The sequence below is a fragment of the Sporobolomyces salmoneus genome, assembly GCF_050403485.1.
Source record: "Sporobolomyces salmoneus JCM6883 DNA, S_salmoneus_JCM6883_v1_ctg11, whole genome shotgun sequence".
NCBI lineage: Eukaryota > Fungi > Basidiomycota > Microbotryomycetes > Sporidiobolales > Sporidiobolaceae > Sporobolomyces > Sporobolomyces salmoneus.
In genome coordinates, this window is record NW_027481152.1 from 1 (window position 1) to 18147 (window position 18147).

Here is an 18147-nt window from a genome sequence, read left to right on the forward strand (position 1 = left end):
TTCTTCACTCGACCCCCTTCTCCGCTTCGACTGTCAACTCGTTCAAGCAAGACTCGAAGTGAGTGGAAGGTGTCCTCGTGGTCAGTCAGGGTGTAGCCAGCTGGCAACGCAGGGATCTCTCAAGTGCATACCTCTCTCGCTCTCACTCGCTCTCTCTCATCGTCGTCGAGCAGCAGCTGACTCTCTCCTTGTGTACTCTCTGACAGAAGGAGTCGCTCGTTGTCAGAAGATCAAACGTGAATGAAATCATGCGACCTAGAGTTGAATCAACTATTGGTTAGTCTCTCTCTCCTCTCTCCCTTCCCTTCTCCTCCAGATGAGCTAAATGGGAATCGTCGCGTGCAGGAGTCCCCCGTTGAATACCACTGTCAACCGGACGACTGGAGTCCTAAGCTTGTGTGAGTTCGCGTCACTCTCTTTTTCCCTTCTCTCCCCCGTTGCTGACTTTCGCATGGGAGTCTGTCATGATATGGTTATTGTTCACATAGTTTCGTTTGATTGAGCCCATCCTTTTTTTTTTTTGTATTCTGGGAAGAGAACTTGTCGGCCGGAGGCGAACTGCCCATGCGAAATACAGCATCAAATCTCGTTTCGCCGAAGTCAACCAACTTCCATTCTTAGGCTGCGCTCAACCGCAGATACCACGATGCCGCCGAAATGTACTCAATTGGGAATTAACAGTGACAGCTTCTTCGCTCGGTTGGCGGTCTTTTTCTCGCTCGCGGTTCGGGTCGGAGACACCTCGCTTTGACGTTTCTCCCTCTTGAACTTCTCCACCTATCGACTCGCTCTTATCTGCCACTCTCCCTCTCCGTTTCCACCGCTCTCGACTCGGATCTCGATAAGTCACCTCTTACGCACCTGCCGACGACAGTCTCTCACAACGCGCAGCTCTCAACCTGACGACGAAGTTGCGAAAAGATGGGGATTCGACACCGCAAAGGCAGCAACAAGAAACAAGATGCCGATGTTGAATCGAACGATACCGTCGTCGAACAGGAGAAAGGTGAGCGACTTCTCTCTCTCTTTCGCTCGCTCGACCGAGTATTGTCAGAATCTCAACCGTTCCTCGCACTGACCTTCGCTTGCCTCACGCTTTTCCTCTCCTGCCTCTGTGTTTGGCTTTCGATGCTGTAGGTCCCGAGTACAAAGGAGATGAATACGAACAACTTTTACAATTCGTCGCTTATGAAGCGGAAAGATCGAAACGAGGAGGAAACGAAGATGAAGAAGAAGATAGCGGCGACCACGAGAAGAGACTGTGGTACGCTCCGTGGAAGAAAGTTAGGGTGCAAGGTACTGGAGATCGAAAGGTGAGGCCCTTTCGATCGAACTGAAAAGGAGATCTTGGGGATTCGTTTCTCACAGTCGTGCTTATTGCTCTTCGGTTCCTTGAATCCAGGTTCCTCAGGATTGGCTTCAAACCGATCATGCTCAAGGATTGAGTGATGCTGAGGTTGAGAAACGTCGTTCACAATTCGGTTACAATGAGCTCGAGAGGTAAGTCTAGCTTTCGTCTTAGCATGCTATTTCTCAAGTCTCCGAATCTTCGAATGCTCTCAATCCTCGACCGTATCCGTGATCAACTCTTGACCATTCTCTGACTTCTTTCAATCGATGTGCGACAGTCCTCGCGAAAATCAGATCCTGAAATTCCTTTCCTTCTTCAATGGACCGATTCTTTGGGCGATGGAGGTGGCAGTCATTCTCGCCGCTGGTCTTCGCGATTGGATCGATTTTGGAGTTATCGTAAGTAGCGCTCTTAAACACCGTATCTATGTAGTCTCTCGTACCGTTCGTAGCTAACTTTCCTTCTTCACCTAGATCGGAATCTTGATGCTCAACGCTTTCGTCGGATGGTATCAAGAGAAACAAGCCGGTGACATTGTCGAAAAGCTCAAAGCGGGAATCGCACTCAAGGCAACGGTCATTCGAAACGGAAAAGAGAGCGAAATCGAAGCTCGCGAGGTCGTTCCGGGTGATATCATCGTTCTCGACGAAGCTCAAACGATTCCGGCAGAAGCGAAACTCATCTCTAGCTACGAAGATCGCGACAACAAGGACGTTTATGATCGCTTAGCGCAAATCGACAAGCTCAAGAAATCGAAGAAGAAGGGGAGCGAAGACGACGACTCGGACGACGAAGACGATTCGAGCGGAGGTGGCAAGTCGAAAGATCTCAAGGGCTCGAGCATCGGTTCCGTTGATCAATCTGCGATCACGGGAGAATCCTTACCTGTTGACAAATTCCTCGGAGACACTCTCTATTACACCTGCGGAGTTAAGCGTGGCAAGTTCCTCGGAATCGTCACGGCGAGTGCACGAGGTTCATTCGTCGGGAAAACAGCTTCTCTCGTAACGGGTTCGAACGACGAAGGTCACTTCAAACAAGTTCTCAACGGAATCGGGAACTCGCTTCTCGTCCTGGTCGCAGTCTTCATTCTCGCAATGTTGATCGGAGGATTCTTCAGATCGATTGGAATCGCTTCACCGAGACAGAACGTGAGTCCCTCCTCGTTCTGGTCTTTGCGCTTGGACACTAACGCTTCTAAACACAAACAGAATTTGCTCGTATACGCACTTATCTTCCTCATCATCGGAGTTCCCGTCGGTCTTCCTTGCGTTACGACTACGACAATGGCGGTCGGTGCCGCCTACCTCGCGAAACAAAAAGCGATTGTACAGAAGTTGACTGCGATCGAATCGCTCGCGGGAGTCGACATTCTCTGTTCGGATAAGACTGGTACCCTCACCGCGAACAAGTTATCTCTGAACGATCCTTACGTCGCCGAGGGCGTCGACATCAACTGGTTTATGGCTGTCGCCGTACTTTCCTCGTCTCACGTAGGCTCAACTCCCTTCTTCTCGTTTCCGCTTCTGCGCTGATACGTTAACTGCTGTCGGACAGAACATCAAAGCGCTCGATCCGATCGACAAGGTCACCGTTACCTCCCTCAAAGACTATCCCAAGGCTCAAGAGATTCTCAAACGAGGTTGGAAAACGCACAAGTTCACTCCCTTCGATCCTGTCTCGAAACGTATCACGGCTGAAGTGGAAGACGGGGAAGGAAAGAAGTACACTTGCGCGAAAGGAGCCCCGAACGCGATCCTCCGACTTCGACAATTCGACAAACAGGTTGCGCGCGATTATCGAGCGAAAACTCACACGTTCGCTTCTCGAGGTTTCCGCTCTCTCGGAGTCGCGATCAAAGAGGAGGGTAAAGATTGGGAACTACTCGGATTGATCTCGATGTCTGATCCTCCCCGTCACGATACCCCTGCGACCGTCCGCGAAGCTCAAGACCTGGGAATCTCGATCAAGATGCTCACTGGAGATGCCGTCGCAATCGCCAAAGAAACTTGTCGACAACTCGCGCTCGGCGACAAGGTATACGATTCTGAAAGGCTTCTCGGAGGTGGCATGACTGGATCAGAAGTGACCGATTTCCTCGAAGCTGCAGACGGCGTAAGTCTTTCCCGTCTTCTTCGCTGATCATTGTCTCGGAGTGAGCTCACGAAACGTCAACACTGTTCTCCTCTACAGTTTGCCGAAGTTTTCCCGGAGCACAAGTATCAAGTGGTCGAGATGCTCAAGATGCGAGGTCATTTGGTAGCGATGACTGGAGACGGTGTGAACGACGCTCCTGCTTTGTAAGTCTCTCCATCTCTGTCCCTCGTATGCGTCTGCTCATCCACTTTGCGCGATACAGGAAGAAGGCAGATTGCGGAATCGCGGTCGAGGGAGCGTCTTCAGCGGCACAATCGGCTGCTGATATCGTCTTCCTCGACGAGGGGTTGTCGACGATCATCACAGCGGTCAAGGTTTCTCGCGAGATCTTCCACCGCATGCGAGCCTACATCCAGTACCGTATCGCTCTCTGTCTTCACCTCGAAATCTACTTGCTCCTGTCAATGCTTATTCTCAAGTAAGTTTCGATTCTCTCTCTTCCTGTTAAGATGCATGACTCGGATACGGAGCCTGAACAGCTATCTGACCTCTCTTTCCACTTGCTACTGAGCAGTGAAACCATTCGGGTCGACCTGATCGTATTCCTCGCTATTTTCGCCGACGTCGCTACGATTGCGATCGCTTACGATAACTCGCAATCAGCAAGACGACCGACGGAGTGGCAACTCGGAAAGATCTGGGTTATCTCAGTCATTCTCGGAGGACTTTTGGCAGCTGGAACCTGGATTGCTCGAGGTACCCTATTCTTGGGCGGAGCCGAGGGAACTGGCGGTATCATTCAGAATTATGGTTCGATTCAGGAGATCCTCTTCCTTGAAGTTGCGCTCACCGAGAGTTGGTTGATTCTCGTCACTCGAGGTACGCTCCCACTCCGCACTCTCGCCAGTAGAGTGCGCTACTCACTGTCTTTTCCCTTTGTGTAGTCGACACGTCTCCCGATTCCGGCAAAATCTCGCTTCCGTCGTGGCAACTGGTTGGAGCTGTTTTCGGTGTCGATATTCTCGCGACTGGTGAGTTTGCTCCGTTCTCTAGTGACCGTTCCAGCTAAGCTGATAACCCTCGACGTCGCTCTCAGTCTTTGCCGCGCTCGGATGGTTGAGTGGCCCTGCTCCTCGTAAGGGAGGCTGGGTCGATATCGTCACTTTGATTCGAGTTTGGGCCTTTTCTGTCGGAGTCACCGTTGTCGTCGCGATGGTCTGTACGTTTCGCATCTCACTAGCAACACGACGAAGTGCGAGAGATTGTGTTCTGACCTCTGTTTCTCTTCAGACTTTGTCCTCAATCGAATTCCCTGGCTCGCGGTACGTCTCATTTTCTCATCTTCTCTTTACGGCTGCTCGTGCTCACCGATTTCGATCCCTCTTTACAGAATCTCGGACGTAAACGACGTTCTCACAAGGACTCCATGCTCGAAAACTTCATCACCGAGCTCCAGCGCCTCTCGATCGTTCATGAACGTACCGACAATGATCTCGGAGTGTACAGGTTCAAATCAGGAGCGATCGATACGGAAGAAGAGGAAGGAAAGGGGACGGATGCGAAGCAAGCGAGTCACAAAGATGCGGAGAAGACGAAAGAGGAGAAGGAAAGGAAGAGCGAGAAAGGTCAAGACGAGGTCAGAGGCTCAACGCATGAGAAAGAGGAGGGAGACTCGAAGGAGCAGCAAGAGCAACAGTAGAGCTCGTTTCTCGATATAATATCATTTCTCCGATTTGTGAATAGGATCCCTCTCGTTTTGTATCTGTCTTTCGACTCTGTCTCGCCGGAATTTCGTGCCTATCTTGCTCGTGTCTTATCTCAGATAGATAGACTCTCTCTTAATCACATGCAAGTGAGTTTGTCCTTGCAGGCCCGCAATTAGCCTGTCCCGGAAAGCGTCGAGAGAATCGCTTCGAACGCCATTGACAAAGCATCGATCAAGATGCAAGAGATTCGGTAACCTTGGGCTTCACAGATATGTCGACAACGGTCGGTGAACCTCGAACTCTCTCGATGGAAACTTCGAATCTACTCGGATCAAACGACAACTTGAACTGATTCCTGGTTACAGATTATCAATATTAGGGGGGTAGGAGGTACTTAGCAGAACAAATCAAGGTGTAACGCAGGCTCATGGGAGGGGAATCGTGAAAAAAAGGTTTGTTTATAATCACAGAAAGTGTTGGAAAAGAAGAGAGCAGCAAAACAGATGATTTTCTTTTCTTTGGTATTCGCGCAAGGAGGTTGATCGGAGGAGGGCACGGAGGAGGAGGAGAGGACGTTTAGGCGTCGGTGAGAGCGGCTCGTTTGAGCGAGACGGGTCCACTTCGGGAAGCTTTAATTCCGAGGTAGATGGTGTAGAGGAGAATGATGAAGACGAAGATCGTTTCGATCCACCTGTAACGCACGCGATGTCAGTATCGAGCTTCTCAGGGAGAACGAGCTGGAAAGACGCACGAAATAGCGACGAGACCCTTAGTTACGTTGCATCTTGACCAATCGACGTTTCCACAGTTGGTCTTGTCGGTCAAAGCGGTGAGAGAGGAAGCTCCGATGAGGTAGAGGATCTGTACAGACACAGTACCGTGAATATCGACGAACGGGAAAAGTGGGGAGAAAGAGAGGGAGAAACTTACGAAAGAAATGGCGAATGCGACGAGAACGAAGACGATACCGAAAGCGGGGGACCCAGGGAAAGCGACGGCTCCGATGAGTGCGTAGACTATACGGGATCTGCGTTAGTACGGCTCTCAGGGAGGAGTTTAAGAGTTTGTTGTGCACTTACTCGAAACGATGACAGTCCACACCGATGCTGCGAGCAAAATCCTCTCTCGATCGCGGTACGAGATGTTGGGGAATCCGACGTTACGCCAGTGCGCTTCGAGGGAAGCAGAGATCGCGAGAGAGACGATTGAAGCCAAGACTGAGAGGAGTAGAATCGGGGCGAGGGTGAGTTTGATGACTCGTGCTGAAACCATCTTGATTAACTTGGGTTGTAGTGTATTAGATGAGTAGTGGAGCTGGAGTCGGAAGAGCGAAGTGGGTGGAGTGGGAAGAAAAGGAACTTGACCAAATTCAGGAATTTCGAGCGTTTCAACATGACCTCATCGGTTGACGCAGATTCTATCACGCAGTCTGAGCTCGTAAGGCAAGCCGCAGCGTTTGAGCACTGAATCACAGCTGAATTGCAACGACGAGACGACAGATTACTTCCTAAGCCTTTTCTGCCCAACCTTGTAAGTCCCCAATTGCCTACTCAACAGGAACCAGACAATGGATCGCGGAATCCGTTCGAACAACCAAAAGATCCAACTCTTTCCTCCCGCAGTGTAATAAGTCGCGGGAGAGGAAGAGAGTGCGCGTGAGACGATACCCGAAGCGAGAACGGGCGCCGGTGTCGTGTGATCTGGCGACCGCGAAATACATAAGCACGAAGAGGCGAGAAAGTAAAAAGTGGGAGAGTTCACCTTGTCGTTGCGAGATTTCAGCTCGTTTTGCGATCTCGTCCGCGACATCTCGATAGAGGGTGTCTATCAAGGGGAACAGAACGGAGAGCGAGTAGCGAGGAAAAGTCAGTGTCATATGTGAGGTTACCGCGAAGAGTAGCCTTACCTTCGGGCATTTTGAAAGAACCCATTTGTTTTTTCCCAAACTGACTCGTAATCGCGCCTGATCATCGGAAGCCCTTCATCAGCCACGTTCCAGTCCAAATGAGAGATGGCGGGAGACGACGAACCTGGAGCAATGAGCATGACATTGACTCCGAAACCTTTCACTTCCATTCGTAACGTCTCTGTCAAACTGTGCAATGCCGCCTTCGATGCGCAATAAATACCGCTCCAAGGGGTAGCGACGTTTCCGACGATTGATCCGACGTTGATTACGAGGCCGGAACGCTTTTCGACCATGTGAGGGACGACGAGTTTTGAAAGCCTCAAAGGTGCCCATACGTTCGTTTCGAACTGATTCGACGGTACAGAGATTCGTCAGCCTACGTCAACGGGAGAGGGGCGAATGACATACAGTAGCTTTCGCCCCTTCATCACTTTCGAGCTCGGCATCCAACAAAGCTCCTGTTCCTCCAGCTCCCGCATTGTTCACGAGCACGTCGATCCTTCCTTGTTCTCTAATGATTTGCTCGACGGCAGCGTTGCAGGATTCGAGCGAGAGGACGTCGAGAGCGAGCTTGTGGACTGAGGGAGGGAGAGATTCGATTGAAGAGAGTCGACGAGCGGTTGCGTAGACGATACAGTTTTTGCGACTGAACTCTTGGCAGAGTGCGTAACTGTGATAGGAGAGAGCGAAGAGACCAGGGTAGGAGAGGGAGAGAGGACAGGAGAGAGGGGATAGGACGGAGGAGGACGAAAAGCAAGACGGAAGAGGACAAAGTCGTCAGCTCAACTTCGGAGCAGAAGGGCAGGACGGTACTGAGCCCATCAAATACCTCAAAGGTCTCGGCGAGGTGCGTCTCGCTGTCCCTGATGTGGTGGGATTGCCGGTAAACGGCTTCATCTGAGAAGTGCAATTGACTCACCCTATGCCTCCTTCCGAGCATCCAGTGACCATGACGACCTTCTGTGACATCTTGGCTGGTCTAGCGAGGTAGAAATTCGAAGAAGCGAGTTAAGCGAGGCGAGATAAGGGAGGAGAAAGAGGAGAGTCGCTTTGTGGGGCGCGCGAAACCCAATTCAGAGTTAACGTTGATCGCGGACAGCTGGTCAATACATACACGGCTACGAGCTACATAGACAAGACGGAGAGAAAAGCTAATTGCAACAACCAATTCGAACGAAAAAAACGAATAGAAGAAAAAAACGACATTCATCATTTAGTGTGTACAGTGCGCCTGAACGGCGAGGCTATCTGGGGGTAGTAGTTACAGTGTCGAGCTCTGACAGGGCGAGAGAGACTCAAGTGTCGAGACTTGACGGCGAAAGGTGAGTCTTCGCTGAGAGAATTAACGAGCGGGAGAGTCGTTCGGAACGTGAAGGACGTTCTCGTGAGTCGTCGAGTGATACCTCTCGGCGCCTGACACAAGTGAGAGTCAGCAAAGAGACAAGCGCAAGAAGGGACGAGCGAGAATGACTCACCTGCACCCTTTGCGGTCCGACGAGCAGCCTCGGCGAGTGCTTCCTCTTGAGCAAGTTCTTCCTCATCGAGATCGTCGTCATCTTCTCTTTCATCTTCCGATCCCTCTACCTCAGAGTTGTCCTCATCCTCCGATTCGGGTTCAGCGACATGAGAAGTCGGTACTGCTCCGTCAGCTTCGGCCGGTCTCGACAGACTGAGTCCGCTCATGATCTTCGGAGTCGAAGGTCGAATAGTCGAAGCACTCGAAGTAACGGAGAATGTCGAGTCGACCGTACTTTGTCGTTTCGGACTTTGACTGATCGCTCGTTTTACAACTTCGTCCTCCGGTTCCTTTTCATTCGATTGGACCTCCTCCTCCTCTTCTTCAGGCTCTGCTGTCATCGAAGCTTGCGCGAGAGCGAGTTCGCGATCCCGCTTCTCCTTCTCTTCCCTCTCCTTTCGTCTCCGTCGAATCCAAGCCATTCCACTTCCATCCTCATCTTCATCGACTCCGCTCTTTCCTCCCGATCCTCGACTCCCGACACTTCCAACGCTTCCGACCGATCCCCATTCACTGAACTCGGGTTCTTCGACTTTCGTCTGTCGGATGGGTTTGGGAGCAGTACGAGAACGTTGAGCGACGGGCGGGTATTGAGCTCTTCGAGCGGGTCTCGTCGATCGATTCGGGGAAGCGTAGTAGATGATTTGAGGTGTAGAAGGATCTCGAGGAAGGGGAGAAGTAGTCGGAACGAGAGATTGTCGATTCTTCTTCTTTTTCGAGGGTGAGGCGTTTGAACCTTTCGAACCGGTCGAGTTTGTCGAATCCCATGTCGAGGCTTTACGCATCGGTATACCAGTCGTACCCTTCGGTCGAGGTTCTTGATTCAAAGGAGTGAGAGCTTCAGGAGTCGTGTCGTTCGAGCTCGATTTCCTCGAGACTTGAGATTCGCGGGAAGATTGTCTCGATAATCCGGCGCCTCCATTCTCGTCAACGTTCGTCGAGGTAGTCGCCGATGATCTTGAGGAGGATTTGAGCGATTTCTTGCGACCAAACAGGAACGGTTTGAGGATTTTACTGACTCCACCACTACTTTCTTTCTCCTTCCCCCCCGAAGAGCTCAACCCATGATCTGATCCATTCCCCGCCGAGCTTCCGAGACTGACAGCGTCTGCATCGACCTCCCTACTCTTGTCTCGTTTGTGTCCACTGCCGCTGCTGTTGAGTAACCAAACTGACCCCATTCCGAGGGAATCAGTCCACGATTGTCTCCTCGGGTTGAACTTGAATCCACCTCCTTCCTCCTCCTCCTGCGAGTCGTAATCATCCTCGTCGTCCTCCTCATCATCTAATCCGTTCTCATCGTAAGGTATCCTACTCCCGTCTTCCCTCCTGACTAAATGTCTCCCTCCAAACGACCCCGATTCGTCCTCGGCTAATGCGAACTCTCCTCCCATCTCATCGTTACCCCCAGTCGAATCATCATGTTCAGCCCAGACGTTCCTTCCCGTCGAGTAACTCCTCGGTCGAATTTGAGGCAAAGGAGCGAATTTAATCGTTGGTTTCTTCCGTTCGACGGATTCTTCCCTCACGGCCGAGGATGGTAGGACCGTAGGAGGACCGGAGAAGCCAGGAGAAGAAGGAGTGAGAGGATCATTCGTGGAGGGAGCGGTAGAGGTCGAAGAATGAGTTCGAATTGGAGGAAGAGGTCGACCGGTGCGACCCCCGGAGGAGGAGGAACCGACAGAGGTGGATAGATTAGATTGATCCGTATCGTGTGAGAGGGATCGGTTCGTTGGTGGGTTCGGTGAAGACGGTCGAGATCGACTGAGAGGCGAAGGAAGGAGAGAATCGGAAAGAGGAAGTGGGGAAGGACGAACGACGGGGAACGCGAGAGAGCAAAGGAAGAGAAGATGATCGGTATATGTAGTCAGCTTCTCTTCACAGCGTTCAGGGCGCAGCAGAAGGAGGACGAGGAGGGACTGACCTGCTGATCAATATTCCACCTTTTGCTCCACTCGTCGCCGAACTGACTAAACTAAGCCTACTCAAACTCCTCTCTAGCCCGAGCGAGTCATCTAACTCCAACGTTGATTCCCTCGATAGAGTTCTAGAGTAGCGATTCTTCGAAGATGAACGTGATGAGGATCCTTCCCTTTCTCCTCTCCCGCGATGGTCGTCGGATGAAGATGAGGATGATAGGGCGCCGAATGACATGGCTCGTATCACTGCGGATGCCATGATGCAGGTGAAAGTCGGATGGGAAGAGGGAGAGAGGTGGCTACCCTGCTGCGATCTCTAATTCCTAATCTAACTTCGAGGCTTGGCGTTACTGTATCTCTAATCAGTATTTGGACTGGTCGATGTACTTCTCCAGATTGTCTTGTCGTCTTCGTCGTCCGATTGTCGTCGAGTTGTAGTGTCGCGAGTGTATGGTAGAGTGGAAGGGGAGAAAAGAGACTTACGAAGCTAGCTGATCCGAAATGTGGTGCAGCTTACCGGTCAGACGAGTCTATGCGTTACTAATTTTAAACCGACCCGACTTGACCCGCGAAAAGCTCTCGCTCAACAATGGCTCAAGTCGCTCGCGAGAGGATAAAATCCTCGATTGAGCTGTTTCTTCCTTGAGCGAGGACACGGTGTCCAACGACAGCAGTCGGCAGTCCGAGGTCAGTAGATTCAGGGCAGTCTCTACTCGTGACCGGAAGGGAAACGAGAAGCAGTCGTTTGCGAAACGAAAAGGTCGCCGATCGATTTTGAGCGCGATACCTGCAGAGCGAGCTCACCGGGACAAGGGACTCGGAATCGTGCCTCTATTGCGACTCATCCAAGTCATTCATACGACGAGCAACGTCGCTCAAAGTCTGGCGCACCTCCCTCACTCGTCTCCTCGAATCCTCCTCCAACGCCCTCTTAATCTTCTCGTCCAACTCCTTCACCCGCTCAACTCCAACTCCCAAAACCCTCATGATTTCATCGGCTTCTATAGGTAACCCACCTTGTTTCGACAAGACACAGATCTCGGATTGAGCGTTGAGCGTGAGGGTTAAGAGCGAGTTTGAGAGGATTTGTTCTTGATGAGTTGGGTCGAGAATCGATGTCGATCTGCGAGAGAGGAAGCAAGATCTCACATGTCAGGTCAACTCTACGGGCGGTCAGAGACATGTAAGCCCTTCAAACTCACGTCGAATTTGGCAGGTTGAAGAATGCATAAGTTAGACAAATTGGAGAGTGATGGATCGCTAATGGCACTGGCACTCGTTCAGTCATAGAGTGCTGCACAGTGACAAACCCGGATCAGAGTCAGTCAGTTTTGCTTGTCTCTCGTCGTCTCCTCGAAAACCCATAACGACGACGGCCAGATCAATCTATATAAGACTCACAATCGTAATCTCTTCTCCATTCACCGTCACATCAGGTTTCCTGAAATGCCGCAGTGCTGTAATCGCAGCGATCGAAGCGCAATCCAACATGTTTCCACAATCGTTCAAGAAATGCACGTCAACTTTTACGGACCACACCTGGAAAATGGTTGAAGTGAAAAGCGTCAGTCAGACGAGAGTTCCTTCAATTGATGAGGGTAGTGACGGGAAGCGAATGAGGGGAACTCACCTTTTGCCCAGCAACGAGACACAGTGCTTCACGATCTACTGCTTCACTCCGTCTAAGAGCTTTCTCCAACAGTCTAGCCATGAGTACCTCTTCTTCGCTCGATCTATGCACCAGGCCGAGTGATCAGTCAAAGCTCTAGGCGAAGCTCTCATGGGAGAAGAATCTGAGAAATTCCCGTAAAGAAAGAGAAGACAACTTACCTTCCAGCTTCGTAAGCGGATGAAGCCATCGGACTGATCTCGGTATTCAGAGTCAAAAACCCTTCATAAGGTCTATCTGATTGAGGTTTCACAATCTCTGCTGAAACTTGAGCGATTACTCTACAACATTGAACTCAACGTCAGAGCTCGATTCATGGCTTCGAGTGGGAGCCAGGCTCACTTTGTATCACCTAGACAGCATTCAACCCATCCGGATTGTTCCCCGAACCGAAGAGAGACGGGTCGAAGATCATAAGGATTTCGAGAATCGAGACGGAGGGAGCGACTGAGGAGTTGCTGGCTGAAAGTCGATTCTGGTAGTGATGGTGGCGCTTCTTGAGGCATGTTTGACTAGGGATCAATAGGGTCGAATGAATGGTAAGGAGAAACAAGAAAGTGCCGACGAGTTGGACTTGATCTCTTCACTTCATTCGATATCGCACGCGCCAAAAGCTCTCTCTAGATCAATAGAGAATCGTCAAGCAGTCCCATACAGCAACTACTCGATCGAATCGAACTGTTCCCGTCGTCGTAAACTCGTTTCATCTCTTAACTCGTCCTTTCGACTATGTCAGGGAAGCCCAACGAAGGTGAGCCATCCTCGACCCTCATTGAACACATCACTAAGCTGACTGCTATATTGCGAACCTGTTTACAGATCGTAACCAAGAGGCGACTTGTTACCTCGTTCGTTTCCACCTTCTCCCTCTCCCTTCCCGATTCCTGCGAGGCTGACCATATGGTTGAAACAGGGTAACCTGGATGAACGATGCACAGATGCACTCGTATGGGAATTGATGCTGCAAGCTGGTCCAGTCGGTAAATCACCTCGAACTCTGTTCTCTCCTCCTCTATCGCGCTAACACACTCGCTCGAATGTAGTCAACGTACATCTACCGAAGGATCGTATCTCGATGACTCATCAAGGGTACGGTTTCTGTGAATTCTTGACGGAAGAAGACGCGGAATACGCTTGCAAAATCATGAACCAGATCAAGCTCTACGGTAAACCTATTCGAGTGAACAAGGTACGCAGTCCACGTCCTCGGTCCTCTTTGGAGCACGCCGCTGATGTTCGATCGAATGCAGGCTTCAAGCGATCGGAAACAACTGGATATCGGCGCGAATCTGTTTATTGGAAATTTGGACCCCAACGTCGACGAAAGAATGTTGTTCGACACTTTCATGTCGTTTGGTGCATTGGTACAACCGGCCAAGGCGAGCTTTCCTCCATCTCTTCGTACCCGTTCACGGGTTCGTTTGCTGACGAAATTCCGATTCAGATCTCACGAGATCAAGCGACTGGAGCTTCGAAAGGATTCGGATTCGTCTCGTATGATTCGTTCGAAGCCTCGGATTCAGCGATCGAATCGATGAACAATCAATTCTTGATGAACAAACCGATCACGGTCGGATACGCCTTCAAAAAAGACGCGAAAGGAGAACGACATGGTACTCCCGCCGAACGATTACTCGCGGCTCAAGCACGCAAGAACAACGCGTTCCCTACTCAAGCTCCTCCTCCACCTGGAATGTACGCGAATGTACTCTATCAACCTCCCGCTCCTCAAATGCCTGGACAACAACCACTCCAACAAATGATCCCACCTCCCCCTCCTCCTCCTCCTGGTTTCGCGAATGCTTATGGTGCCGCAGTCGCACCCCCTCCTCCTCCGCCACCAGGCTTCTTGACTGGATCGAACGCAGGTTTCGGCGCTCCCGCTCAAGGTTATGCTGGAATTCCTCCTCCTCCGCCGCCATCGGTGCGATATCAGCAACCTCAATACTGATAGGCAGTCTAAAAGAGGAGAAGCAGCGAGGTGGGAAGGTGCAGAGACTTGAACTCAAGCTATAATTTTTGTACTTTTTTGGTTTTTCCCACAGTTGTTCAGTTTCTGTCATCCATCTTCCTTGCTCTCGCTGTCGCATTGACGAGAGTGGTCCGAATAGTGATCCGTCGAACGTGATCGAGCGTCTTCACCCTCGCGGTCAGATCCAAGACCCTTTCTTCCTTTCTTTCTCCACCTTTTTCAAGTTCTTCACCCACGCTCGCCATCTACTGTGCGGCAAGCAGATAGCCTGGGCAGCAGCTGCACGCCCGCTCACTGTTGCACTCTCGTACGTGCTCCTACCTCGTTCCAACCTCTTTAAACTCTCGTCACTCGACGCGAGCATCTCTCTCGTTTCCCCTCGCTCTAGCTTACTGAACGCGTTGTTGGACTCGCAGTTACTCTTCCTCTCGCTGTTGACCTCCATCTGCCTCAGCAATCGACCCATCTTCTTCGACCTTTTCCTTGCATGAACGTACCTCCTTCTCCTTCTCTCGGACAACTTCGCACGATCGCACAAGAACCTCGTACGACGACGACACGAACACGACAAGTCACGACCTCCACGAACCGAAACCAAACCTTGGCGGCTTCCTCACGTTCTCTCGATTTCCCCGCTTCTTCCCCTTTTCGACACGAAACCTCTTCGATGAACCCCAATTCGTTACCTTCAGATACAGAGAATAGAACACAAGAAGCAGAAGAGGAGGAGGAGGAGGAGCTGGAAGATCGATTCGACGAATTAAGTGGAGAAGATTATGCAGAATTAAGAATCTTACCGAGTACGACAACGAGCGTAGTCACGACTACTACGACTCTCACGACTCATTTCGCACCGATTCGAATCCCGAAATCGTCAGCCGCGACTTCGTCTTCTCGTTCATTATTTGGATTGAAAGAATTAGTTGATCGAGAAAGCACGTTCTCGACGAAGGAAGGACGAAAAGAACTCGACTTGAAGACCCATCCGTTGAGTCAGACGGAATGGACGACGTGTGGACTCGGGAACTTTAAGGTCGAGTTGGGGGAATTGACGGCGAGGTTCGAGCACGATCCGAAGGGAAAGGGGAAAGCAGTCAATAGGAGGACGTCGTTGAGCAGCGGAAGAGCAGGCGAGCGCAGGGATGTCAAGGGGAAGGGGAAAGAACGACAGAGTGATAGGGTCGAGCCCGGAGGAAACGCAGGAAAGCGAGTCGAGGATCCGAGAAGAATCACTTCGCCGTCGGCCGCGACGAGCGAACGTCGAAGCTCGATCGCGACAAGGAGCTCACCAGGTCCCCCGCCCAGGAAACGACCACGTTCGGAGGTCAACGAAGCAGAAGAAGGAGACGAAAACGTCAAGATGAAAACGGTTTCTTTGCCTTCGCCGAATCATAGTCCTACGAGTCCTATTTCGGCTTACGGTGAAGAAGACGACAGCCGAGATACCTTGATCCCGAACCTCGACGACGCAAGGGCCGAGCAGTTGCCACGAGATCGCCGTCCTGAGAAACCTTCGACTCAACTCCCTTCTCCCCAAAGTTTCAACCTCGGACAATCCCCTGCAATCTCCTCACTCCTTGCTCTCCCCGATCTCGTCGATACTTTCGATCAACTCTCGCCTTCGTTGCAGTCGTACCTCATCTTCAACCTCCTTCGACGTTCTTCGATCCCGGTCCTCCAAACAGTCGCGAACATTATCTCCCCCGCTCTCCGTCGAGACTTCCTCTCCGATCTCCCACCCGAGCTCTCAGTTCAAATCTTGGGTTATCTCGATCCGACCACCTTGTGTCGAGCGAGTCTAGTTTGCAAGAGTTGGAGGAGATTGGTCGATGGAGAATGGAGAATTTGGAAGAAAATAATGGATCTAGATGGGCTTTGGATTGGAGATGGAAGTGAAGAGAAAGAAGCGAGGGAGATTGTTACGGGAAAGAAAGAGAATTGGTTCCTCAAGAGATGGAAAGCTGGAGTATGGGATCAAACCAAGGTGCGTTTTCATTCATTCTATTGTTTCTATCGATCTAGTCAGCTAAATCTCACACCCTTCGCGCTTTTCAGAAGTCATCCTGGGACGGAAAGGTCGATTCAGACAGGAAATTCGTCGAAAACGTTCATCAACGTCGACCCTCTGAATCGACTTCGTCTGTTCGACCTGCTTCCCCTTCTTCGTCTCGCGAAGCTTCCCTCACACCTCCGCCCCCTCCTGCCAACGATGACTTGCGACCACACTCTGTTCACCCTTACAAAATCCTTTATCGACGTCGATGGCTCACTCGCCGAAATTGGAAAGAAGCCGAACCACGACGAACGACTTTCACCTCGAGCACTGCGGCAACGAACGTCGTCACCTGTCTTCAGTTCGACGAGGAAAAGATCGTTTCCGCTTCAGACGACGCCGACCATTCGATTCACGTTTTCGACACTCAATCTGGATCCGAGCGAGCTGAACTCTTGGGTCACGAAGGAGGAGTTTGGGCGCTTCAATACGTCGGAAACGTTCTCGTCTCAGGTTCGACCGACAAGAGCGTCAGGGTGTGGGATCTCGACTCGGCGAAATGTACCCACGAATTCCTCGGTCACACTTCGACCGTTCGATGCCTTCAAATCGTCGAACCGATCAACGTCAACCCGGATCCGAATGGAGAACCAGTATGGGAACCTCCTTACCCACTCGTCGTCACCGGGTCGAGGGATTGGTCATTACGAGTTTGGAAGTTACCGTTCGCCGGAAGAGATCGCGAATATCATCCTGCCGTTCCGATGAGCCCGACCGAAGGAGGAGCTTCGGAACCGTCTGACAACCCTTACTACGAACGTCAACTCTCGGGTCATCGTCACGCAGTTCGAGCCGTCGCTGCAGCGGGAAGAACGGTCGTCTCGGGTTCTTACGATCACAACGTTCGAGTTTGGGACCTCCTCACTGGCGAATGTCAACACGTTCTCGAAGGCCACTCGCTCAAGGTCTACTCGGTCGTCCTCGATCACCATCGCAAACAATGCGCCTCGGGATCGATGGATGGAACGGTTAAAATCTGGTCGACCGAAACTGGAGAACAACTACACTCGCTCGACGGTCACTCGTCGCTCGTCGGACTCTTGGGACTCTCTCGTCGCTGCCTCGTCAGTGCCGCCGCCGACTGGACTTTGAGGATTTGGGACCCTGAAACTGGCCAATGTCGCCACGCTCTCAACGCTCATCAAGGTGCGATCACCTGTTTCCAACACGACGAATACAAGATCGTTTCGGGGTCGGACGGAACTCTCAAGATGTGGGACACTCAAACCGGGGACTTCGTTCGAGATCTCCTGGCGAACCTTACGGGAGTTTGGCAAGTCGCGTTCAACTCCCGATACTGTATCGCAGCGGTTCAACGAAACGGAGCGAGCGAGTTCGAGTTGTTGGATTTCGGTTCAGTCTCGCAGGACGAAATCAAGGTGGATACGTCGACGAACTCGAGACGAGCACTCTCTACCCCTTCTCCTCCAACTCCGACTCGCAACTTTGACCGAGATCCTTCGCCTACCGTTCATGATCACGCCGATATCGACATGCTCGATTCTTCTCAAGATCCTTCGACTTCAACCTCGACTTCTCGCAAACCTCTCGATCCGTCCGCTCGAGATTCGACTCATCGAAGGAACACTACCACGGTTCGTCGCAGTGTCTCAACTCCCGACAACAATCCCGCTCGACCCCGAGTAGGAGGAGGAGGAGCAGCGGGCGGAACGCTTCGACGAATCGACAGCAGTCGTACTCTTCTCGAACGAGGATCCTTCTCGTCCGTTCACTCGCACGACTCTCCAACGGCACAGCAGGGAGTCTCACGCGACTCGACTTCGATGGACGTTGATCTGGATCAAAGGGAGGAAACGGCGGAGAACGGAGACGAGGACTCGAACACTCAGGCTCGAGCCGTTGAGGATGACTGAGATGGACCATGACCTTTGTTACTTCTGTTCTTGCTATGTCTTTGCTGACGACGCTCCTCTTTGTCTCTACTATCGAATCAT

At 51.5% G+C, this 18147-nt stretch overlaps 7 protein-coding genes across 7 annotated transcripts; 3 read left to right on the forward strand and 4 right to left on the reverse strand.

The window, feature by feature from the left end:
* Positions 1-921: 921 nt before the first annotated feature.
* On the forward strand, positions 922-5147 carry JCM6883_002767 (plasma-membrane proton-efflux P-type ATPase; the record flags this gene model as incomplete). The annotated part of the gene is made up of 14 exons (XM_076630559.1): positions 922-1006; positions 1138-1313; positions 1403-1500; positions 1629-1749; positions 1825-2502; positions 2563-2844; positions 2909-3466; positions 3545-3651; positions 3711-3926; positions 4023-4327; positions 4393-4479; positions 4545-4667; positions 4739-4770; positions 4839-5147. The coding sequence occupies 14 exons, from the start codon at positions 922-924 to the stop codon at positions 5145-5147; spliced, it is 3177 nt and encodes a 1058-aa protein (XP_076489296.1).
* Positions 5148-5730: 583 nt separating this feature from the next.
* On the reverse strand, positions 5731-6426 carry JCM6883_002768 (uncharacterized protein; the record flags this gene model as incomplete). The annotated part of the gene is made up of 4 exons (XM_076630560.1): positions 5731-5845; positions 5906-6015; positions 6085-6170; positions 6234-6426. The coding sequence occupies 4 exons, from the start codon at positions 6424-6426 to the stop codon at positions 5731-5733; spliced, it is 504 nt and encodes a 167-aa protein (XP_076489297.1).
* A 228-nt stretch (positions 6427-6654) lies between these two features.
* Positions 6655-8032, reverse strand: JCM6883_002769 (SDR family oxidoreductase; the record flags this gene model as incomplete). Its single annotated transcript, XM_076630561.1, has 6 exons — positions 6655-6854; positions 6916-6978; positions 7061-7117; positions 7185-7410; positions 7472-7733; positions 7983-8032. The coding sequence occupies 6 exons, from the start codon at positions 8030-8032 to the stop codon at positions 6655-6657; spliced, it is 858 nt and encodes a 285-aa protein (XP_076489298.1).
* A 373-nt stretch (positions 8033-8405) lies between these two features.
* On the reverse strand, positions 8406-10757 carry JCM6883_002770 (uncharacterized protein; the record flags this gene model as incomplete). Its single annotated transcript, XM_076630562.1, has 3 exons — positions 8406-8476; positions 8539-10343; positions 10504-10757. 3 exons carry the CDS (start codon positions 10755-10757, stop codon positions 8406-8408), a joined length of 2130 nt encoding a protein of 709 aa, XP_076489299.1.
* Positions 10758-11329: 572 nt separating this feature from the next.
* On the reverse strand, positions 11330-12673 carry JCM6883_002771 (exosome complex component RRP45; the record flags this gene model as incomplete). The annotated part of the gene is made up of 6 exons (XM_076630563.1): positions 11330-11621; positions 11701-11792; positions 11900-12037; positions 12129-12231; positions 12329-12448; positions 12510-12673. The coding sequence occupies 6 exons, from the start codon at positions 12671-12673 to the stop codon at positions 11330-11332; spliced, it is 909 nt and encodes a 302-aa protein (XP_076489300.1).
* Positions 12674-12896: 223 nt separating this feature from the next.
* On the forward strand, positions 12897-14118 carry JCM6883_002772 (splicing factor 3B subunit 4; the record flags this gene model as incomplete). Its single annotated transcript, XM_076630564.1, has 6 exons — positions 12897-12918; positions 12987-13015; positions 13081-13147; positions 13211-13356; positions 13418-13546; positions 13612-14118. 6 exons carry the CDS (start codon positions 12897-12899, stop codon positions 14116-14118), a joined length of 900 nt encoding a protein of 299 aa, XP_076489301.1.
* A 508-nt stretch (positions 14119-14626) lies between these two features.
* JCM6883_002773 (F-box/WD repeat-containing protein) lies at positions 14627-18066 on the forward strand (the record flags this gene model as incomplete). The annotated part of the gene is made up of 2 exons (XM_076630565.1): positions 14627-16123; positions 16195-18066. The coding sequence occupies 2 exons, from the start codon at positions 14627-14629 to the stop codon at positions 18064-18066; spliced, it is 3369 nt and encodes a 1122-aa protein (XP_076489302.1).
* Positions 18067-18147: the final 81 nt, after the last annotated feature.